At 43.3% G+C, this 22,326-nt stretch overlaps 1 protein-coding gene and 1 long non-coding RNA gene across 5 annotated transcripts in view; one reads left to right on the top strand and one right to left on the bottom strand.

The window, feature by feature from the left end:
• Positions 1-859: 859 nt before the first annotated feature.
• On the bottom strand, positions 860-17,679 carry TLCD4 (TLC domain containing 4). 3 transcript variants are annotated; one of them, XM_085884674.1, is made up of 7 exons: positions 17,287-17,565; positions 16,677-17,147; positions 4,576-4,665; positions 2,882-2,940; positions 2,626-2,720; positions 1,951-2,024; positions 860-1,771 (listed from the first exon to the last, which is right to left on the bottom strand). In XM_085884674.1, exons 2-7 carry the CDS (start codon positions 16,829-16,831, stop codon positions 1,459-1,461), a joined length of 786 nt encoding a protein of 261 aa, XP_085740800.1. In that variant the 5' UTR covers positions 16,832-17,147; positions 17,287-17,565; the 3' UTR covers positions 860-1,458. The 3 variants fall into 3 exon arrangements, with proteins under 3 accessions (XP_085740800.1, XP_085740801.1, XP_085740802.1); XM_085884675.1 differs by having other exon boundaries at positions 17,283-17,424; XM_085884676.1 differs by lacking the exon at positions 16,677-17,147 and having other exon boundaries at positions 17,283-17,679.
• A 218-nt stretch (positions 17,680-17,897) lies between these two features.
• LOC147024611 (uncharacterized) overlaps positions 17,898-22,326 on the top strand; it is a 118,957-nt gene continuing 114,528 nt past the window's right edge. For both annotated transcript variants that reach the window (XR_015059099.1, XR_015059098.1), the window contains exon 1: positions 17,898-18,129. This is a non-coding gene — a long non-coding RNA (uncharacterized LOC147024611). The remainder of the gene's footprint in view (positions 18,130-22,326) is intronic.

Below are 22,326 nucleotides of genomic sequence, written 5' to 3'. Positions count from 1 at the left end.
ATAGTTTTTTTTTTAATGCCAACAGCTTCTTCTTTTCCCTTTAAGTGGTGAGGTTCAACTGTACCAATCTTCTGCCTCTGCCCTGCCTTGACAGTTATACACCGCCGCTTCACCCTATCCTCATCCAACTCACCACCACCTCTTATCTTCCCCCATCCAAATCCTCGATCTTTTCTACCCCCGATAATCCACCCAAGCCCACTTCCTTCAATTCTCCTGCTTTCCTTCCTGAAAGTCCCTTTAATGTCCATCTTCCCCTCGCCATGTTCCCCGTCCCATCCCCATCCCTCCCCCTTCCACAGTTCACCTGTGTCTGTTCCCCAATGTTTTGTCCCTTCCACTCCCGCCCCTCTTGTCTCATGCCTCCTTGCTGTGAGTTGTGTGTTAGCTCTCATACGAGCCTCGACCAAGGTATACAAAAAAAAAAAAAAAAAAAAAAAAAAAAAAAACTCTGTCCACTGTCCAACCACCCCCATTTTATTGATATCCCTCCTCACACGATCTTCCCATCTCAACTGTAGTGAACCTCTTTCTCTCCTCCCTCATTCCCTAAACATATCCACTCTCTTTGCAATTCTCTCCTCCATGTACAACATGTGGCCAGCCCACTTCAGACCAATCTCCCCATCAAGCTTATTTGCACACTATTCTCTTCCCTCAGTTCATCAGCCACATGTCATAATACAAACCACCTTTCTGTGGTGGCTTCCATTGTGGTGTTGAATGGTGGAAGGATGAGGGAAGGGAGGGAAGAAAAGGGAGCTGATATTAAGGAATTCATTGGGTGGTCACAAAATTCCATTCGTTCAGTCTTCTGTTTAAGTTTACTCATTTTGACCTGGAATTGAGACCAAGCAGCTGTCGTGCAAGTTTTATTTTCTGGAGCATTTATGCAGTTGTAATTTAGATGGCATGACAAGTTCCAGTCTTAAAGTTCAGAAATGCATAAGTTCATACACTTTAAATGAATTATTTTTCTCTTTCCACTTGCATTCTTCAATCAATTATTTATTCTGGAATTGTTCCTAACAATAAATCCTAATCCTCTTAAAAAGGCATCGCAAGGACATCATCGACTGGCCAGAGAAGATCAGAAACTAACCGTTCAATCTTGGTCAAATTTTCTCGACCTGAAATGGGTACCATTAAATACACAAGACCAAAGTGATTTGTAATTGCAGCTGAAAATTGACATTTGTAATTAGTATACCTAGACTTGTTTGTAATGTACAAAATGTGAACATTAAAAGTGATAAGTTGAATAGTATTAGCAAAGACCCCACCCGGTCCTTTTTTTTTTTTTTTTTTTTCTTTTTCGCCCCCTCTGGGGTTCATTTTTCATTTTATTTTATGCCCACACCATTCGGCAACTTAGCTCAGGCCTGCCTGGGCTCACTGCCTTACCAATGGATCCAAGCCAAATTGGTCATCTATAATGAGACCTACAGTACCATGGGATCAATTTTCTTTCCCATTAATTGATTTATTTGATGCTCTCTGGGTCACAAACAACACTTTGTAGCAGCCACGTGCAATCTTGTACATCCAGATGAGGTTCATGACATCGAGACAAAGGCTGGCTGCCAACCAGGAGATCTTCGGTCCAATGCCAAGCGTGTCAAAAACTGGAGATCTGATGGTGCTGAGCATGCGCATGTAATATGGCGGTAAGACTGCAATGCGTACCACAAAAAAAGCCACCGCCATGGCAACGCCAGACACCACATAGAGCCTGCTCTTCTTGGGGTAGCCCATTGCCTCCAGGAACCATCTGTGTAGGCATAGATTGTCAAACATTTTTGAAGCACAAAAGGTTTGGCATATTGATTACAAGCTGTGGTGTGTTAGTGGTTCACCTTTCTGATGTTTACATACAAGGGTCAAAGACGTACTTGTCACATGAAGCTCGATCACATTTCAACGAATGGTGGATGGATCGATCAAACTTACCTTTGGTTTACGAAAGGTGTCGACAGCTCTGCCAGCTGCCGGAAATTCGCAAAATATGGCAAAACACCGATAGTCTGCAACCCATAAAATCCGTTTGATTTTGGATATCATACTAAAATATGCAATTTGGTGTTTATTTTTACCGCGGTACATTCAGTCGTCACTTATCCAATCAACCAATTTTTCTAAGGCCAGTTATAACTAAAATAATAACAATAATGTTAAAAGCATAAGATTACTGTTATTTCAAAACAATATTTACACTAATTGTACCTCCCACCCAAGGGGTTTTTCCTGCTTGGATATACACTGCTCACATGTACAAATAGCTTTTGGAATTTTGTGGGGCACCCCTCCAATCAGTAAAAAAATAGTATAAACCACAAACACATATGATTACCTTTTTAAACAGTTGTGACTGTTTAACACTAAACTGAAAGGGAGGAAATCCTATGTTCTTGAGGCATGATATGCTTATGGTCCTGAGCCTAGATCTACTGCAATCTATATATTCCAGAGGGATAATAACTTGACCCTTCCGACTGCTCCCTGAAGGAGTGTGTGTACTTGTGGCTTAAATGTGGAGATTCTGCATTGATTCCTGACCAATTCAAGCAGTGCTATTTCGAAATGTGAGCTGCTCCAGAACCTTCCTGCCATGTCTAACAAGCTTACCAATACGTAGTAGTAAGCGTACACTGCAGACAAGTGATGCATTATGAAGAAGCGATCTCCAATGTCCCTCCAGTAGTGGAGAATCAGAAGCAAGTCTGCAGTGAGCGACGGGGTGGCATTTCTTTACCAACCAACCTCATGCATTCTTAAAGTGCTGCTTGTTCACAATATAATAGTTCAATGAACAAGGTGTTTGGTGCAAGTTAATGCTTTTAAGTGACCTCATCAACTTTGGAAAAATAACGACATCTCCTACCTGAGAAGAGGTATCCTGTGGTGATTGCAATGCTGAGTTGCACCGTGAAGGGCTCACCCCTGGAAAAACAAACAGTTTGCAAATTACAGAAGTGTAGGAAATCCTGTGTAATTTATTATCGCTCACTTTCAAACACGTGTGTATTTAGGAAGCAGCACAATGTCTGTTGGGATTTCGTGTATTTGTGGTTTTGACACACAACTGCTTTCTTCATGAATAATTGTGGTTGGTAAAAAGAGGATATATATATATATATATATATATATATATATATATATATATATATATATATATATAAAACCTTTGTGCATTGGCATGAGGAATGTTGGCATAGAAAGCAGTCCTCAGGCAGTAGAATTCCTGTGAACCCAGGCTCATTCCTCCATGCCAGTTTATTCTGCAAAGACTACTTCTCTTCGCATTTTGGCCACCCGCGTTGGACGTAATTACGTAAAAGGTTGCGTGATAGCGTCACTAGTCAGGGGTGTGTCATCTCCGTGATTATCCAAATTTGCAAAAGGAAAATTGGGCCTTTTAAAAATAATTTGTTGCAGAGGGAGTCATCTTTAAAGAACACTTTTTTTGCGAGTGTGAATGGAGCTTCCTTTTACTTCCAAAACGACATAAGCGTTTCACATCCAATTGGGGAGCAGCAAAGGCAAGACTTGACTGGTGTCCACAGAAATTACTCGTAACTTCACCAGGTTGGGCCAGCAGGAGAGATAAGAAGAGACTTGCACGTATGAGCTGTCGTCTGGGTTTGATTCCAAACCCGACATCACGCTGGTGTTTTGCAGACAGGGTGTTGCATCGCGTATGCTGTCCGTCGAATGGGTCGTCAAGCTGTGGATCCATCTGCCAGCATGAATTTGTGATTGATTAAGTGTTAATGATCCCTTGGTGTCTTGCAGAGTACACCATTGTATGCTGGCACCATGGCTGGTGGTAAGGGGATGGCAAACCACCCATTGCATTCCTTGCCATGATGACTTTGGCAGCATTGATGCCCTGAAAAGGTTGTGCTTAACATCATGCAATTACTTTTTTTTTTTCAATCCAAGATTGAGGTTATGGAGCTGGCAGTGGGGCCATATACCCATATACATATGACTCGAGCAATACAGTGGGGCCATATACATATGACTCGAGCAAGGGAATGCGTGAACGACCATGAAAAGAGGGAGAGGATGGAAGGTAGCAGTAACTTACAAGTGAAAGGGCTAAGCCTTTGCACATGCAGTAAATGGTTTTGAATGAGCATTCAAGACTGCTGTTGCTGCAAACTTCTACAAACCCACATGACCTTTCACGTTGCCCTTTTGAGTGATTATCTTTAGTACTGCCTTTCAAAAGGTCGTATCTGTTAGTGGTGGGGAGCACTGACGCTTCAATGGGGCCACAAAAATTTGCTGCGTTAAGTTCTTGCTCGTTCATTATTTACAATCCTCCGACGTGGGGTTTTTATTTGTTTTTTTTATCCTCCCCCTTCAAGTGCTCCCATTAGAATTTGGTCATACAGCTGCAGTCAGCTTTGGTAAGGAAGCAATGAGGTGCAAGTAATAGGGTGTGAGTTGCAGAATGGAATGAGGTCATGTATGTATCTACAACAATGTGGAGGAGCACATTTATGATGCAGATCATGGAGGTTGATGTAGGAGCACCTGTATGCCTTTTGTAGCATCACTTCAACTCACCAAACAGGGTCAATGTTGACAGCTTCATCAAACCACAGGATGTACAAGCAGAAGGTGCCAACAATGAGTGCGTGTAATGTGGATACTGTCCTGGAGGAACATGATATACACCACACAAATAAAGGAAGCTTCACCAACTGTGTCAATTAAGAAGAGCAGTGTCTGGTTGTCAAACATGGAAACCCTAATGCATATTGCAATTATTTAATTAAAATAACACAATAACAACATTAGAATAGTATTTGAATCCCAAATCCAACAAACCTTAACTTGGGAAAAAGAAATACATCAAATTTTTATTGTGATTCTTTGTTAGTGAGACAAACCATGAATTTATTACAAAGGTGGCACGACAATTTGTGGATCAAGATTCACAGTTACTCCAGCAAGTCTGTGATACTGAAATGCATGCATTGTAAAAAAAACAAGAATAATCTTTATGAAACTGACTCAATCTTCAGGATTTTCCGAAAAAGCAAAACTGGGGTCCTGCCAGTGGGATGTTATGTTACTTGGGGGTTAGATATTGTGTGAGCACAATTTGGGAAATTGATTTTCTTTGAAGTATGAGGGCATGTTTAAAAGTAATGCCTCCTATTTTTCTCCAAAACAGGTAAATATATTTGAATGAAACAACGATGGATACCAACATCAATCTTTTCTCTACTATGGTGCTTATTTATTTCTCAGCATAATCCCCCACTGCGGTCCACAGATTTTTGCCAACGTTTAAGTAGTTTTGTGATGCCATTGCAGCGGAACTGTGCATCCTGCTGACTTAACCAGCTTTGACATCATCGTTGGAAGGAAAATGTTATCAACGAAGGTGTTCCTTAGGTTTGGGGAAGAAATGAAATATCAACAGCTTCATGATATCCTTTTGTGGTGGCACTCACTTGACTGGCTGTTACTCAAAGGATTGTAATGTTTCACAGCACTGATGTCATGCTGCCTTCTGCCATTCTAACATAGCACAGAGACATGTTGTGTCAGAATCACAGAACTTTGCATTTAGTGGTGGGAAGACCAAATGTGTGAACTGCACTTTGTTTCATTCAAATATCTTTACGTTTTCGAGAAAAAGAACAGGAGACATCTCTTTTCAACACAACCAAACAAATAAACCTCAGGTTCTACTTTAGTAGAATTTGCTTTGAGGTTTTAGTTGTGAAAGATTATAGCGTCCTTCTCTCGTATGTATTGTCTTTTGTATGGATCTTACCTATCATCGATTGAAGCTAATATGCTGTTCTCGAGCAGCTGCAAAAGCAGGCCTTGAAAGTGTTGAAGGGGAAGCAGTATACATTCCAGCACTGAAGTTGACAGTCATTGAAATCCCAGCTGGGACCAGATCCAAATATGTGGGTGGAAGGGTTTATATGGAGATACCCACCTTCAATCCTGCCCACTAACTCAGCAGCAACTAAAAGGGCACTCGGTAGAGCGCATACCGCCGCCATATTATGCCTAATCCACGAGAACATATCGAGCCCAATACATTTTTGAAATATGCTATATATCGTTTTTAGCCCGATCTCTCAATGTTGAAGAATAACTCAAAAATTAAATAACTCTTGTATCCAGATCAGGATTCGAATCTTCACCAAAATCGAATCAACTTGTCGTGGTCACACACCCCACCTGTCCACCAAGCTTCATCCAAACCCGTCGACAACTTTTTGAGATATCCTGTTCACAAACGGGTGAAAAAAAATGTCCATCCACCTTGATTCTACAACGAGTGATTTGGCCTCAAATTTGCAGTAAAGCAGGCAACCTACTAACCGTTTATATGATGGCAGAATCACCCAGATGACAATGGTTGAGGCGATAACGTAATTGTTTGGGTGAGCCCCACCTGCATTGCATAACAGCATTCCAATGGGTCGTCATTCTGTTATGCGATTATTGTTCTCCTGTCCAATTTTAAATTTATATTTATTTGACATTTATATTGAATTACATATTCTGTAAAATGTGTATCATCCACAAAATTTAGGAATTGCATACGTTTTCCACCGAGCATTTTCTTCAATTTTATTTTTAATTCTGTCAAATGTTGACTGGGACTGCATTTGATAAAATATCACCATTTATTTTAAGGCCTGGGACGTAATTTTGTCGTGACTATTCAATTCTGAAAGTGAACCAGAGGGCTGCGATCGGAGATTGCTGATGGGTCCCAGTAAAGCCAATTGGTCATATTAGCCAACTGATAGCACTTGAAAAGTTTTTTTTTTTCCTTCCAAAAAGTGGGACACCACGAACTCCAAGATTAAACATTCAACACCTTCCTCCGGAACCATCTGTACTAATAAGTGTGTGTGTGCGTGCGTGCGTGTCTCCTCCATAACTTGGGTGTTTGGTTGGGTGTTTGGATCAATTTAAACACACCTTTTTAAACACACACAATTTAAACACACAAACATACCTAAACACAAACACAACGGCCTTATTTAATGATATCCTTTATCAAGCGCATCATCAGCCACCTCGCTCTCCGGGGTCTTAAAGCGTTTCCTGGGTAACCTCGCTGGGGTCTGCAGCTGCCATATTTTTTTGACCTGCTCAACCATGCCTTGACTTGGAACAGGCCGCAACGATTTCTTCATGATAAAGTTTTTTTTTTTTCACTTTCCTCAATCATATTATCGAATGCCTGTTCATCGTAGCTGCAAATCACTATACATCGCTTTTGTAAGTACGATGGTTTTCAAAAAAGGAGCTTGGAGCGATTTCATCGATGATATGATGCAATTTTTCACCATCTGCTCCCACGGACGAATGAAAGTATATCATCGAAATATTATTTCGGTTTGAGTTTGGGATATCGTCCGGACGAAAGAAGTGTCGAAATCTGGATTGAAATCTGATAATTTGAAGAAATAACGAGTCTTATAATTTAGCTGATGTACCTATTCACTTTAAGCAAGCAAGGCTATGTTCCATCCTCCATATATACACAAGAAAATGTGAGATTTCTAAAGCATAAAATTTATCTTTTTCTTCTGTTTGGAGAATTCTATTGAGTGAACAAAAGATATAAGAATGTGCCAAAACTAACCAGCATCATTGAGCTACATGACAATGCATTCAGTGCTTGACCTCATTTCCTGTTCCCCTGAGAGACTTCTGCTCGATCTGTGTCTATATTTTTGGAGGTTTTGTGAGGTGCTCTACAGGGAATCAAAGCAAATCTGGTAAAAGTAGACGTTTTAAAAATATGTTGACGTTTGCATGGACCGCGAACACTGTACCATGTGACGCGTGACGCGTGCTGTGCCTCCGTCGTCCCGAGCGAGTGCTCCGCGCCTCCGTCCCGAGCGAGTGCTCCACGCCTCCGTCGTCCCGAGCGAGTGCTTCGCGCCTCCGTCGTTCCGAGCGAGTGCTTTGTGCCTCCGTCGTCCCAAGCGAGTGCTTCGCGCCTCCGTCGTCCCGAGCGAGTCCTTCGCGCCTCCGTCTTCCCGAGCGAGTGCTTCGCCCCTCCGTCGTCCCGAGCGAGTGCTCCGCGCCTCCGTTGTTCTGAGCGAGTGCTTCGCGCCTCCGTCGTCCCGAGCGAGTGCTTCGCGCCTCCGTCGTCCCGAGCGAGTGCTCCGCGCCTCCGTCGTTCCGAGCGAGTGCTCCGCGCCTCCGTCGTCCCGAGCGAGTGCTTCGCGCCTCCGTCTTCCCGAGCGAGTGCTTCGCGCCTCCGTCGTCCCGAGCGAGTCCTTCGCGCCTCCGTCTTCCCGAGCGAGTGCTTCGCGCCTCCGTCGTCCCGAGCGAGTCCTTCGCGCCTCCGTCGTCCCGAGCGAGTGCTTCGCGCCTCCGTCGTCCCGAGCGAGTGCTTCGCGCCTCTGTCGACCTGAGCGAGTTGCTGTGAAATAACACCCGATTTCCAAGCCGGTTGTCGTATTGGTGTTTTCTAATTTACCGAGACAAATCTTTTTTTCCACCCGTCACACGCAGCTGTATATAAAGATCAATGCTTGTGAACATATCGCTGAAACATCTTCATAAATGCAACCTTGTTTTTTGGTGAAAGTGACTCAAGGTTTTTGGGTTGTATACAGTACAGTATGTACTGTCGTCTGTAATCACGCTGACTCCAACCTGCTGATTTGTGGAAAATTGCCTATAATCGGCCAAGTGTGTGTGTGTGTGTGTGTGTGTGTGTGTGTGTGTGTGTGTGTGTGTGTGTGTGTGTGTGTGTGTGTGTGTGTGTGTGTGTGTTTTGTTCATAAAGCATAACATATTCTCTCTGCCAACTCCCCTACCTCCATATATATATCTCTCTCTCTCTCTCTCTCTCTCTCTCTCTCTCTCTCTCTCTCTCTCTCTCTCTCTCTCTCTCTCTCTCTCTCTCTCTCTCTCTCTCTCTCTCTCTCTCTCTCTCTCTCTCTCTCTCTCTCTCTCTCTCTCTCTCTCTCTCTCTCTCTCTCTCTCTCTCTCTCTCTCTCTCTCTCTCTCTCTCTCTCTCTCTCTCTCTCTCTCTCTCTCTCTCTCTCTCTCTCTCTCTCTCTCTCTCTCTCTCTCTCTCTCTCTCTCTCTGCTCTCTCTCTCTCCACCCCATCCTTGCTCTACCCCCTCCTAATACAGAGCAGCACCCTCCTCCCACACCTTACTCTCCTGTTTGGACATATTCAGATTGTGGTTATGTCGGGGTGGGGTTTGTCTCGGGATGCATGTGGGCGGTGTTTGTCTCTGGGCGGTATTTATCATATGGCCGGTAGAAAATGTATCAGACATTATTTTGTTTCCATCTTCATTGTTGTTCTATGCAGAAGCATTTTGATGAGCCGGTATGAGTCATAATTAACGCTTCACCGCAGTCTGCCTTCCCTTCCGCTGGCGGGTGGTATTTGCTCGTAATTAAATGATTGAAAAATTGTTACTCAAATTGCAGGACACCACAACTAAACATTTGTTGCCTCCCTGGTAGAACCAAAAAATAAAAAACCATTTGCAAATTTAAATAATAATAGCACGTGTTGCATATTTTTTTATTTGCAAGAACATATAATTTCTTGCACTCCTCTCTCTTCTCTGGTGTTCTGCATAACAGGTTTAGTGCTGCTAAAACAAAAGGATTATGCTGGGTGGTTTTGTCTTTGCCTTCCCAGCAGTAATAATGGCAGGAATTTGACATTTGTTTCAAGGTGTTAGAGACAACTCAACTGAACTTTGATAGACACCATGGGATCTTTCAATGGTCGCCAATTGATGCCAGCACAGGGAATGCCCAGTTTAACATCCATCCATGGGACGGTGCACTTTCTGCCGAATGCAGTGCTGTCCACCCGGTCTAATTCCTCATTTGAATAAATGACCTTTCCAATGTTCTGAAAACTCTCTCTTCCTTTTTGCAGATGACTTATGTCGTGCAGTACCTAAACCAACTGACAGGAAGACAACTGCTGTCTCGCTCTGCTGATCCAAAAACGATTTGATGGGTGTTGGTACTTTTTGAACCAGCCATGCCATGGAGCAAAGGACTTCTGATTCCGTGGACCTCACCCAATCAGTGAACTTTCTGACCTGGATTTGTCCCTATGGCACATCCTCCTTTCTGGATTTCGTAATGATGAATTTTCCTACCAAGGTCTCCTGTCCTCTTCTGCTCCAATCGGTTGATTTGGTTATGTGCTTGGAAGAGTGAACATCACTCTGGCTTTCGTCAGAGAACTGCCTCAGCACCATAGAGTCTCACTGTTCACTCAAAATGATTGGCAGGGACTGCAAGCTGCCCTCTCAAATATAGACTACTCCTTCATTTCCAACTCTACTGATATAAATACTGCCTGGGAATCCTTCCACACAAGCTTGCTTTCCCTTAATGTGCAGATTTATACCATCTCGTCTGCAGTTGTCATACCCATCCTTTCGCCCCTGGTACCCAGAATCCTGCGGTGAGGCAGTTGCCTTCAAACAACTTGCCTTCTCTTCTTGGAAGGCAAATCTGACCAAAGGCAACCTCAGATCATTCCACAAAGCCTGAAACAAGTGTGTGTCCACTCACAGAAGCCAGAAACATGTCTCCTTCAAAGACCTGGTGGTGCCTTGTTAAGTATCTCTCTGAAGTGTGCTTCTACTCATCCCTTCCATCACTTCAAATGACACAATAGCTGTCTCTACTCGTGAGACGGTCGAATGCCTCAATTGTGTTTGGTTCTACATATTGTGTACCAAACCCCTCGCTCCCTGCACCCACCCTACCATGTCGTACGCAACTGATCCTGAATACTGTCTTTCCCACTTGAGAAAGTGCAGATGCTTCTGGAAAACCTCGACTCTGATTCTGCAAAGGCATCAGTGCATGTGTCCAAAAAACCTACTCTGCTGATCTTGCTCATCCTCGTTCTACTCTGTTCTGTTCACCTGACCATTCTTTCTGGATCAGTTTCCATCTACCTGGAAGTTAGCCGACATCACTGCAATGCACAAACATGGTGCAAAAACAAAGCCTCTAAACTACAAGCCAATGAGCTCACTTCCAATTGCAAGCAAGGTCATGGAATCGATCATTGCTGTTGACAACATGACTATATTTTCTCCAACACATTGATCTCAGATCATCACTTTGGTTTCATTGTACTCAAACATGGGATCAGCACCATTTCTCTGGACATTTCTCAAGCATTTGATCTCCAAACTATTTGCTTTTGGCATTCAACACCACCTCCTCCAATGAATCACTGACTTCCTCCACTCCCATAGTCAGTGTGCAGCTCATCTTCTCTCCCTGTTAAGGCAGTCTTGGGCTCAGTCTTGTTCCTCATATTCATTAACGATCTTTATGATTCCCTGGAAAATCCTCCTTATCTCTAGTGATGATTCCCCCCTCTGCCATACCATCTATCATCCCTCAGATCAGCAGGCAGCAGCCTCTTCACTCTCTGCAGACCTGAATGAAATCACAAGCTTGTCCAACAATTGGAACATGTCTTTCAATCCTGACAAATCTCACACTCTCACCATGTCTCTCAGAAAGGACCGTCTGGACCAAGAAAGAAAGGACCATTGGTATCTCCCATGATGAAGCTGAGTCTTTGGGTCTCTCACCGCAGGCAGGTCGGTGGTCTTTCTGTCTTCTACCGTCTCCTCGCTGGCCTTGCCCTACCTACTCTCTGTGATCTGTCCCCCCCCCCGTATTTTCATCGGGCACTCAAGGTATATCAATCACCCCCTTCTGGTGAAACTACTCAAATCAAGAATCACTGCTCACCTTCACCCTTTCATTCCTCTTTTTTGCAACCTCCAGAACAAACTCCCACACTCTCTTCAATCCCACTCTTCCCTTCAGGTCTTCAAAACAGCTGTTCATCACCATCTCATATGTTCCCTCATCCAAAACCATGATCTTTTCTACCCCTGTTAATCCACCCCAAACCCACCTCCTTCAAATTCCCTGTTTTCCTTCCTTAAAGTCCCTGTAGAGTCAATCTTGTTTACCCCATGTACCCCACCCCATCCCTCTCCCTTCCACAGATCTAATGTCTCTGTTCCCCATTGTTTTGTGCTTTCCTCTCCAGCCCCTCTTGCCTCTTGTTCCCTTTGTTATACGTTGTGTGTTTGCTCTTTTATGAGCCTCGACATTGTGTTCCCCCCCCAAAATTTTTTTTAATGCATGCTTTTAAGTTCATTCCATGTATATTACACCACCACTCTTTGACAATGGCTCAAGGACGGCCTATCGCATGCACCAATGGGGGAAGGGCAAAGTGACTCATCATCATCCCAGCATCAATACGCTGCTTAAAATACAATCCATCATAATTGCAGCATTTATGACAGACATGCTCTGTTTGTTATGATGTTTCAAACTTTCATAATAATGTTTACCCTTTTTTGGGAGGCCTTCTCCCACCATTTAACTGGCAAATTATTAATACTCTTATTTCAAGTCACGCAACAAATTTTCAACAACAACCTCATGAAGTCTCTTCGACCGTAACTGCCACTGCCGACCACAGTGCAACCCAACGTCTTTTTCAGCCTGGTGGAGGTATGCGTTCTAATGAGTGCTGTTCTGGTCACCCCTGTTTGTGTGTGTGTGTGTGTGGTGTGTGTGTGTGTGTGTGCAGGAGATCTCAAAAAAGTTGTGGACGGATTCGGACAAAGAGCAGGTTGGGTGTGCGACAAGGACTAATGGATTCGATTTTGGTGAAGATCCAGATACTATAATTTTTATGCAATTCTTCAGCATTGACAGATAGATAGGGCCAAAAAGATATAGAGCACAATAACTCAACAAGTTGACATGAACCAAGCCGATTCAATTTTGGTGAAGATTCCAGATACTATAATTTTTATGCAATTCTTCAGCATTGACAGATAGATAGGGCCAAAAAGATATAGAGCACAATAACTCAACAAGTTGACATGAACCAAGCCGATTCGATTTTGGTGAAGATTCCAGATACTATAATTTTTATGCAATTCTTCAGCATTGATAGATAGATAGGGCCAAAAAGATATAGAGCACAATAACTCAACAAGTTGACATGAACCAAGCCGATTCAATTTTGGTGAAGATTCCAGATACTATAATTTTTATGCAATTCTTCAGCATTGACAGATAGATAGGGCCAAAAAGATATAGAGCACAATAACTCAACAAGTTGACATGAACCAAGCCGATTCAATTTTGGTGAAGATTCCAGATACTATAATTTTTATGCAATTCTTCAGCATTGACAGATAGATAGGGCCAAAAAGATATAGAGCACAATAACTTAACAAGTTGACATGAACCAAGCCGATTCGATTTTGGTGAAGATTCCAGATACTATAATTTTTATGCAATTCTTCAGCATTGACAGATAGATAGGTCCAAAAAGATATAGAGCACAATAACTCAACAAGTTGACATGAACCAAGCCGATTCAATTTTGGTGAAGATTCCAGATACTATAATTTTTATGCAATTCTTCAGCATTGACAGATAGATAGGGCCAAAAAGATATAGAGCACAATAACTCAACAAGTTGACATGAACCAAGCCGATTCAATTTTGGTGAAGATTCCAGATACTATAATTTTTATGCAATTCTTCAGCATTGACAGATAGATAGGGCCAAAAAGATATAGAGCACAATAACTCAACAAGTTGACATGAACCAAGCCGATTCGATTTTGGTGAAGATTCCAGATACTATAATTTTTATGCAATTCTTCAGCATTGACAGATAGATAGGGCCAAAAAGATATAGAGCACAATAACTTAACAAGTTGACATGAACCAAGCCGATTCGATTTTGGTGAAGATTCCAGATACTATAATTTTTATGCAATTCTTCAGCATTGACAGATAGATAGGGCCAAAAAGATATAGAGCACAATAACTCAACAAGTTGACATGAACCAAGCCGATTCGATTTTGGTGAAGATTCCAGATACTATAATTTTTATGCAATTCTTCAGCATTGACAGATAGATAGGGCCAAAAAGATATAGAGCACAATAACTCAACAAGTTGACATGAACCAAGCCGATTCAATTTTGGTGAAGATTCCAGATACTATAATTTTTATGCAATTCTTCAGCATTGACAGATAGATAGGGCCAAAAAGATATAGAGCACAATAACTCAACATGTTGACATGAACCAAGCCGATTCAATTTTGGTGAAGATTCCAGATACTATAATTTTTATGCAATTCTTCAGCATTGACAGATAGATAGGGCCAAAAAGATATAGAGCACAATAACTCAACAAGTTGACATGAACCAAGCCGATTCGATTTTGGTGAAGATTCCAGATACTATAATTTTTATGCAATTCTTCAGCATTGACAGATAGATAGGGCCAAAAAGATATAGAGCACAATAACTCAACAAGTTGACATGAACCAAGCCGATTCAATTTTGGTGAAGATTCCAGATACTATAATTTTTATGCAATTCTTCAGCATTGACAGATAGATAGGGCCAAAAAGATATAGAGCACAATAACTCAACAAGTTGACATGAACCAAGCCGATTCAATTTTGGTGAAGATTCCAGATACTATAATTTTTATGCAATTCTTCAGCATTGATAGATAGATAGGGCCAAAAAGATATAGAGCACAATAACTCAACAAGTTGACATGAACCAAGCCGATTCGATTTTGGTGAAGATTCCAGATACTATAATTTTTATGCAATTCTTCAGCATTGACAGATAGATAGGGCCAAAAAGATATAGAGCACAATAACTCAACAAGTTGACATGAACCAAGCCGATTCAATTTTGGTGAAGATTCCAGATACTATAATTTTTATGCAATTCTTCAGCATTGATAGATAGATAGGGCCAAAAAGATATAGAGCACAATAACTCAACAAGTTGACATGAACCAAGCCGATTCGATTTTGGTGAAGATTCCAGATACTATAATTTTTATGCAATTCTTCAGCATTGACAGATAGTTAGGGCCAAAAAGATATAGAGCACAATAACTCAACAAGTTGACATGAACCAAGCCGATTCAATTTTGGTGAAGATTCCAGATACTATAATTTTTATGCAATTCTTCAGCATTGATAGATAGATAGGGCCAAAAAGATATAGAGCACAATAACTCAACAAGTTGACATGAACCAAGCCGATTCGATTTTGGTGAAGATTCCAGATACTATAATTTTTATGCAATTCTTCAGCATTGACAGATAGTTAGGGCCAAAAAGATATAGAGCACAATAACTCAACAAGTTGACATGAACCAAGCCGATTCGATTTTGGTGAAGATTCCAGATGCAGATCCGACCTATCGGTGGGATCGCACAAGTAAACCGATCAATCTGGCGGAGGAGGTATGCGCTCTACCAAGTGGCCTTCCAGTTTTAAACGGTACGAGCTGCTTCCTTGCTTGACGCTCTACATTAAAAAAAAAAAACTAAAGGATAGAGCAAGACCAAATGACGCTGGGAAGACAATGGCAAGCCACCCAGTATAACCGTGCCAAGAAAGTGCCTCGTCAGCACCAAAGCTCTGTAAGTAGAAGATGGTACGGGGAGGGGGGGGGGTTGTTTTTGTTTTTTCATCCCCTTTCTCAGAAGGAATGAAGTGCAGCACTGTTCTAGAAGTGATTTCCATGTGGAACGAGCAGGTGATTATTTGATGCAACAGCAAACACATTTGGTGATCATTCCAGACACTCTCACGGCATGACATCACGGCATTAGCATTCCAGTCGTCACAACATGGTAGCCGGTTAAAGCACCACATGGTGGTCAGGTTGAAATGAATGCACTTCGGACTGTATATAGATAGATAGATATGTCTACCGTGGTTGTGCGAGCATATCTGCGTGTGCACGCACATACATCGACACACAGATGACACACACACACACACACACACACACACACACACACACACACACACACACACACACACACACACACACACACACACACACACACACACACACACACACACACACACACACACACGATAGTTCACTCTTTGGACTATCAACAAACGTGCCCGCACTGCAGTCAGTGTTGTCATTACCCCCCAACAGGTGTACGGACTGCTATTTGCTAGCATGACCCGCTTGTTACGTCAGTTGATACCAAGTACTCCACGATTATCGGTGGAACACAGTAAGTAACGAATCATTGTGGTTTATTTTAAAAGTCTCAATATGCTCTCCATCCAGAAAGGTAAAGACCGTATGTTTTTTTAAGAGACGATAAGCCGGCTAGCTATAGTTTGCACTAACATGTGCTCAGGCCATCCCAGTATGTTCCTACGTCATCGGCGTCAAATTTTCTGGGGATGGTTAATCCCGAGACGATCATAAATGTAACGATCACCATATTACCATTATTGTTGATTATTATCCGGGTGGGGGGGGGGAGCCCTCTCGACTTCCTTCGGGCTCAACACCCCTTGTTCGAGCAAGTATACAGTTGTGAACAAGTTGTATGCGACCTCCAGTGGGAGGCTACTTGGTTCGATTGTTACATATAGTACGTTGACTTCCCCCACCTGCTCTCTTCCAGTTCTTTGACAGGAACACAGACTGGGTATTAAATAGTAATCAAATCTTTCCTGATGTTATGTTTTGCAGTCTGTGCCACAAAATTGTTCTCGAGCTGGTTCCACCTTGTCTGGAGCTGGAAAGTGCTGCGTACCTGGAGTGCCACTCGATGATCTTCTTGACGGGGAGATCGGAGAATCCTGCGCAGAAGCGGCGAGAGAGCATGGGGCTGGCCCAGTGGAACAGCGCCTGGAAGGTCCCAAAGCTGCACGCGATGATGGTTCCACAGAGACAGGTGTACGTCTCCATGGCGACAGCACGCACAGAGCCCCCCGATGATCGATCGTCGAAACACGCGGAGGGGGGGGGGACGCAGTGGTGACGCAGCACGTCGTGCTATCTGTCCTTCCTTTACCCCCGAACGGAGAAATTAAAAATGATGGTAAATCAAAAGATCACGCCGTAATTACTACGAAGCACGGATTCCGGTCGTTCGCATACGCAACAAATGCCAGACACCGGACGACATACTGTGTGTCAGCGGGTGTCGATCGGTTCGGCGATCGGAACACAATGAGGACGCGAGGCTGGTCACGTGACCGACACTCGATGGGAAGTCGTGTTCCTGTCAATAGAGCAAACTGTCATGTGGGTCAGCACCGTACAAATGCCTTGTGTAAAAGCTTACACGTGGCGCGGCTCGGTCGCGGAGAGCAGCAATCTAAACGAATTACTCTTGCGTAATCAGCGCAGCAATCACCTACAGTGGCTTTCTCGAAAAGCGGACTCAGTGTGGACTCCGAGGGTCGAGGGCAAAACAGGTGCCGTGCGTTGCCTTCGCGATTGAAGCTCACTCGTCCCTTCCAACGGCAAGTGTCCGCCACTCATGCACACGATGTCCGGGCTGCGCTGCACCGTGGGCACGGCCCACGAGGAATCATCGTCATAGGGAAATCGCACCGTGATCCGCGACCGCAACGTCCGGCTCCGAAGATCATCGGACTCGCTGCACGACTGGTACAGACGGTCGGATGCACACGCGGCCGCCGGAAGGGGTCCGGTCGGACGCACTCGCACCGGAAGTGGTACGATGAGATTCAACTTGCAGCACTATTGTTGTTCGGTCCGATTCGAAACGCCGCACAAATGGCTCAGTCGTATCACCAGGTGTGGACATGCGGATCAAGCGTGGTACAGTGGACGTAACATGCACGAGCAGCCGTCTAGAGGGTCAGGCTGGCACCGAACGGGCCAAACAGGCATCCAGTGGGCCACATTGACATCATGCAAGCATAACTGGGGACCTCACAAAGCAACCGGTGTGCAGTGGACCAAAGTATCACCAATGGGCCAAGTGACACCCAAATTTTCATTCGTCAAAGCGCATCACCACCGATTACGCTTAATTAGCATTACACAGTCACTTCGAGCAGACCAATTGCTGGCACTGTGCGGCTCGAACAGCTAGCGAGCTATCTGGATTTGAATCCATCACGCATTTCATCAAATCGGAAGGCAATTGGTTACTCGAGAACCTTGACCAAGCAGGTTGGGTGTGCAGACCACGGTGACTACCAGCAATACCCACCAGGACAGCACGCCAAAAGGTAGGACGTCACGTGAGCCATCGCTCGGCAGTAACTTGCAAGGTACCTTTGGACGGTGAAACATTCAAGAAACAAGAAAAAGAACAATCTGAGATTGCAGACCCTCGCCAGGACTTTTGTGTGGTTTTTGTGTTGTTTTGTGTGGAGGATTTTGTGTGGCGTTTGTGTACTGTTGTGTTACGTAATTAATAATAGACAAAATTAGAACTGCCACTTTATAACTGCTGGCAGTGATGACCGGGTACCAAGACGTACTGCTTTGATTGGACACCTGACCCTGACCCATGACATTTTTTTTATTATTATTCAATTTCATTTAGAATGGGATCAAAATTAATTCAATTCAAATCAAATGCGAGACTAAATAGGTGCAGTCTGCATTGGAAAATCAGAAGGAACCCAAACAAGCAAAAAGAAAAAGATGAAGTCATCAGGAGCAACCTGGATAGGATCTACATTTCAGCTGCTACTCCTCCACCCTCAAACCATCTGGATGGGTTTGAGCCTTATTCCAAAAAAAACCCAGATCAAAAAATGAAATAATTCTGTCTGCCAGACCATGCATCCACTCAAGTTGAAATTTAAAACATGTATTCCCAATCACGACAATACCCTAATCGTGAAGTTTCATGTCGCTTGATTAAGCGGTTCCAGAGAAAACATTACACTGAACAACAAATTTCAAAATTTTTTTTTTACTGGAGATGTGTAAAGTGATTAAGACTAATTTGGGTACGCTGATTTCAAAAAACATAACCGTTTTGCTGTATCACGTCAGGATTTTCAGGAACAGAAATATTCCCATTGCCTAGAAGTCAGGATTTCAATGAAATTTACATATGTCTTTAACATGTCTATTTCGTACAATTGTTGTTAACTTGTGTTATATTTCTTTCTTTCAGATAAAGATGAGTAGGCGTTCCTGTACCAATCATCCTGACAACTTCTGTTATGTCTGTGGTCGGTATACCAAAAAAGATCAACAGCGAAGTATATCTACAGCAGTGAAAATGAAGGCCGCCTACTTTCACTACTTCGGGTGTAAGGGGGGGACCAAGAACAGAGCTGGGCACCACACATCTGCTGCACAAGCTGTCACACAACCTTGACTCAGTGGTTGGTGGGCAAGCGCGCGAGCATGCCATTTGCGGTGCCCATGATATGGCGTGAGCCGCAGAATCATCATGATGATTGTTATTTCTGCTGCACAAGCATCGCCGGCTTCAAGAAGAAGAATAAAGGTCACATCAAGTATGCTGACTGCGTCTCTGCTCGTAAACCTGTGCCTCATGATGACGAGAACCCCGTTCCAACACCTCCAGCTGATCAGAACATAGCTGTAAGCAGTGGTGAAGAGGATGGTGATGATGAACCTTTTGAACCCGACACTCAAGAATCACACCTTCTGAACCAGGGAGACTTAAATGATCTTGTAAGAGATCTCTCGCTGTCAAAGGCGAAGGCAGAGCTGCTTGGATCAAGGCTGCAGCAGTGGAATCTACTTGAACCTAACACCAAGATATCCTTGTTCAGAGCACGTCACAGAGACATGGCTGAGTTCTTTGAGATGAAGACACGATGACATTCTGCAGTGACATCAACGGTCTGTTGAAAGAACTTGGGTGTGATCACGATCCTGCAGACTGGCGCCTCTTCATCGACTCGGGGAAGAACAGCTTGAAGGCTGTTTTGCTCCACAATGGCAACGAGAAACCATCAGTCCCACTGGCTCACGCGTTCGGCATGACAGAGACCTATGAGACTATGCGGCAGCTGCTTGATTCCATCAAGTACAATGACTTCAACTGGCACATCTGCGGAGACTTGAAAGTGGTGGCGCTGTTGTTAGGGCTGCAGTCAGGCTACACGAAATACATGTGCTTCCTTTGTCTCTGGGATAGCAGAGACGACAAGAATCACTGGACGAAGAAAGATTGGGAAGAGCGAAAAGAGCATGTACCTGGTCGACACAACGTGAAGCATGTCGCCCTTGTCGACCCAGCCAAGGTTTTCCTTCCACCACTCCACATAAAGCTCGGCTTGATGAAAAGTTTTGTACGGGCAATGGATCTGAATGGGCGTGGGTTTTTATACCTCAAGGAAAAGTTTGGCAACACCTTGTCGGAGGCCAAGATCAAGGCTGGTGTCTTTGTTGGACCGCAAATCCGACAGATTATGAAGGACGAAACTTTTCCGACGACTCTAAACCCCAAAGAGCTGGCAGCGTGGAGGAGCTTCAAAGCTGTGACGGACAACTTCTTGGGGAACGAGCGCGCGGACAACTATGAAGAAATAGTGCAGCAGCTGCTGGAGTCCTTCAGGAAACTTGGCTCCAGGATGTCCCTGAAAATCCATTTCCCTACACCAGCACCTGAACTTCTTCCCTGACAACTTGGGAGCAGTCTCGGACGAGCACGGCGAGCGATTCCACCAAGAGATTTCACTCATGGAGACTCGTTACCAAGGGCGGCACAACCCGAACATGATGGGCGATTTCTGCTGGTTCCTGCATCGTGAAACTGACACAGAGCAGCACAAACGCAAAGCCAAATGCCTAAAGCATTTTTAATTACATTCTAGTGGAGTTTTTCTGTAATTTCTATAATTTTGAAGCATTCATGATGAAATAAATGAATAAATGATTTTTTGTAAATTTCATTGAAATCCTGACTTCTAGGCAATGGGAATATTTATGTCACTGAAAATCCTTACATGATACAGCAAAACGGTTATGATTTTTGAAATCAGCATACCCAAATTAGTCTAAATCATCTAAATTTACACATCTCCAGTAAAAAAATTTTGTTGTTCAGTGTTATTTAATATTTTTCTTCAATCCAATATTGCTGCGAAACCATGTGACCCATCAATGATTTCTAAACAAACTTGAACACCCATGGCTTGGGGAACACTTGTGTGAAGTTTGCCCTCTGTCCAGCTGTTCTGGACAAGAAGATTATTTTATCGGTTTTATGGTAAATCCAACATGGCTGCCAGACCATGTGACCTATGACATCAAATGTGTGAACTTTTTGTTCCTCGTGGATAGGTGGTCATACATGTAAAGTTTCACCTCAATCTGTTCAGCCACTTCAGAGAAGAAGATTTTTGAAGGTTAAAAACCCCCAAAACAATATGGCTGCTGAATCACGTGACCGATGACATCATCAATTTTTTTTTTCCTGGGGACCATTTTATCTCCAGATGACCCTCAAAAATTTTTCATGCTGATCAGGTGCAGCGTTCAACATATGCAATTATGAGGTCATAACAAAGGCACATATGACGTCATAAAAAATCACACATTCCCCATGAGTACTTGCTGTGTGCCAAGTTTCAATTTTTTCCTTGGTGCAGTTTTAGAGATACAGAAGTCCAGTTTTTTTTTTCCGTTTTTTCAATATGGCTTCCACACCACGTGACCGATGATGTCATAGTTATCATTTATAGCGAGCGTAGTGAGCTTCATACTCAACGCGTGCACATGAGAGAAATAGGAAACAACAACAACACAATACCCTGGCAATTTGGAATCCATATGGTCGGCTATGACCCTTTTGCTTCCGGTTTTTGTCATGGGGAATGATGCGTCCCGGGAGATAAAGGCATCGGCGGAGACATGAAAGACCCAAATATCAGACATGGTGTATATTTCCTCCACTGATTTTAATAAAGATATCTCCCGCATCATCAAAAAATAATTTTTAATCGTGATTTACATTTTTGATCGCTGATCCCGAATCCAGGCCGAAGTAACCGGAAATTGCAGCATCGTCTGCTATGCACCTGACTGACCTCAGATCTATCAAAATCATCAGCTGTGCGGCGCTTACATGTACCACGGTATAGTTGGCAAGTATACAGTTGTGAACGAGTTGTATCCACAAATGTCCGAAAAATCACAGCTTTAATTTGATGTATTTAAGAAGCGAATGTAAGAAGAATTCTACGTTCGCTTCTCGGCTTTGCCTATTCCATATCATGTTACATTCCACATGAGTCGTCGCACCCGTGGTGAGTACAGCTATTAATTTAAAAAAAATGGGGTTTGGGGTTTTAACGGGCTACGGCTGCTTTAAAAAAAATTGATTGAACAAATTAAGTTGTCAGTCAGGTCAGGTTAGATCTGTGACCTGCTTACAGGTACCATGTAAACCTGTACTAACCTGTTCCATGGTCGGGTTGTCGGCAACTAAA

The sequence above is a fragment of the Eptatretus burgeri genome, chromosome 6, assembly GCF_056783735.1.
Source record: "Eptatretus burgeri isolate ZD-2024b chromosome 6, Ebu_testis_v1, whole genome shotgun sequence".
NCBI classification, from domain to species: Eukaryota; Metazoa; Chordata; class Myxini; order Myxiniformes; family Myxinidae; genus Eptatretus; species Eptatretus burgeri.
This window is presented reverse-complemented; position numbering and strand designations above follow the sequence as displayed.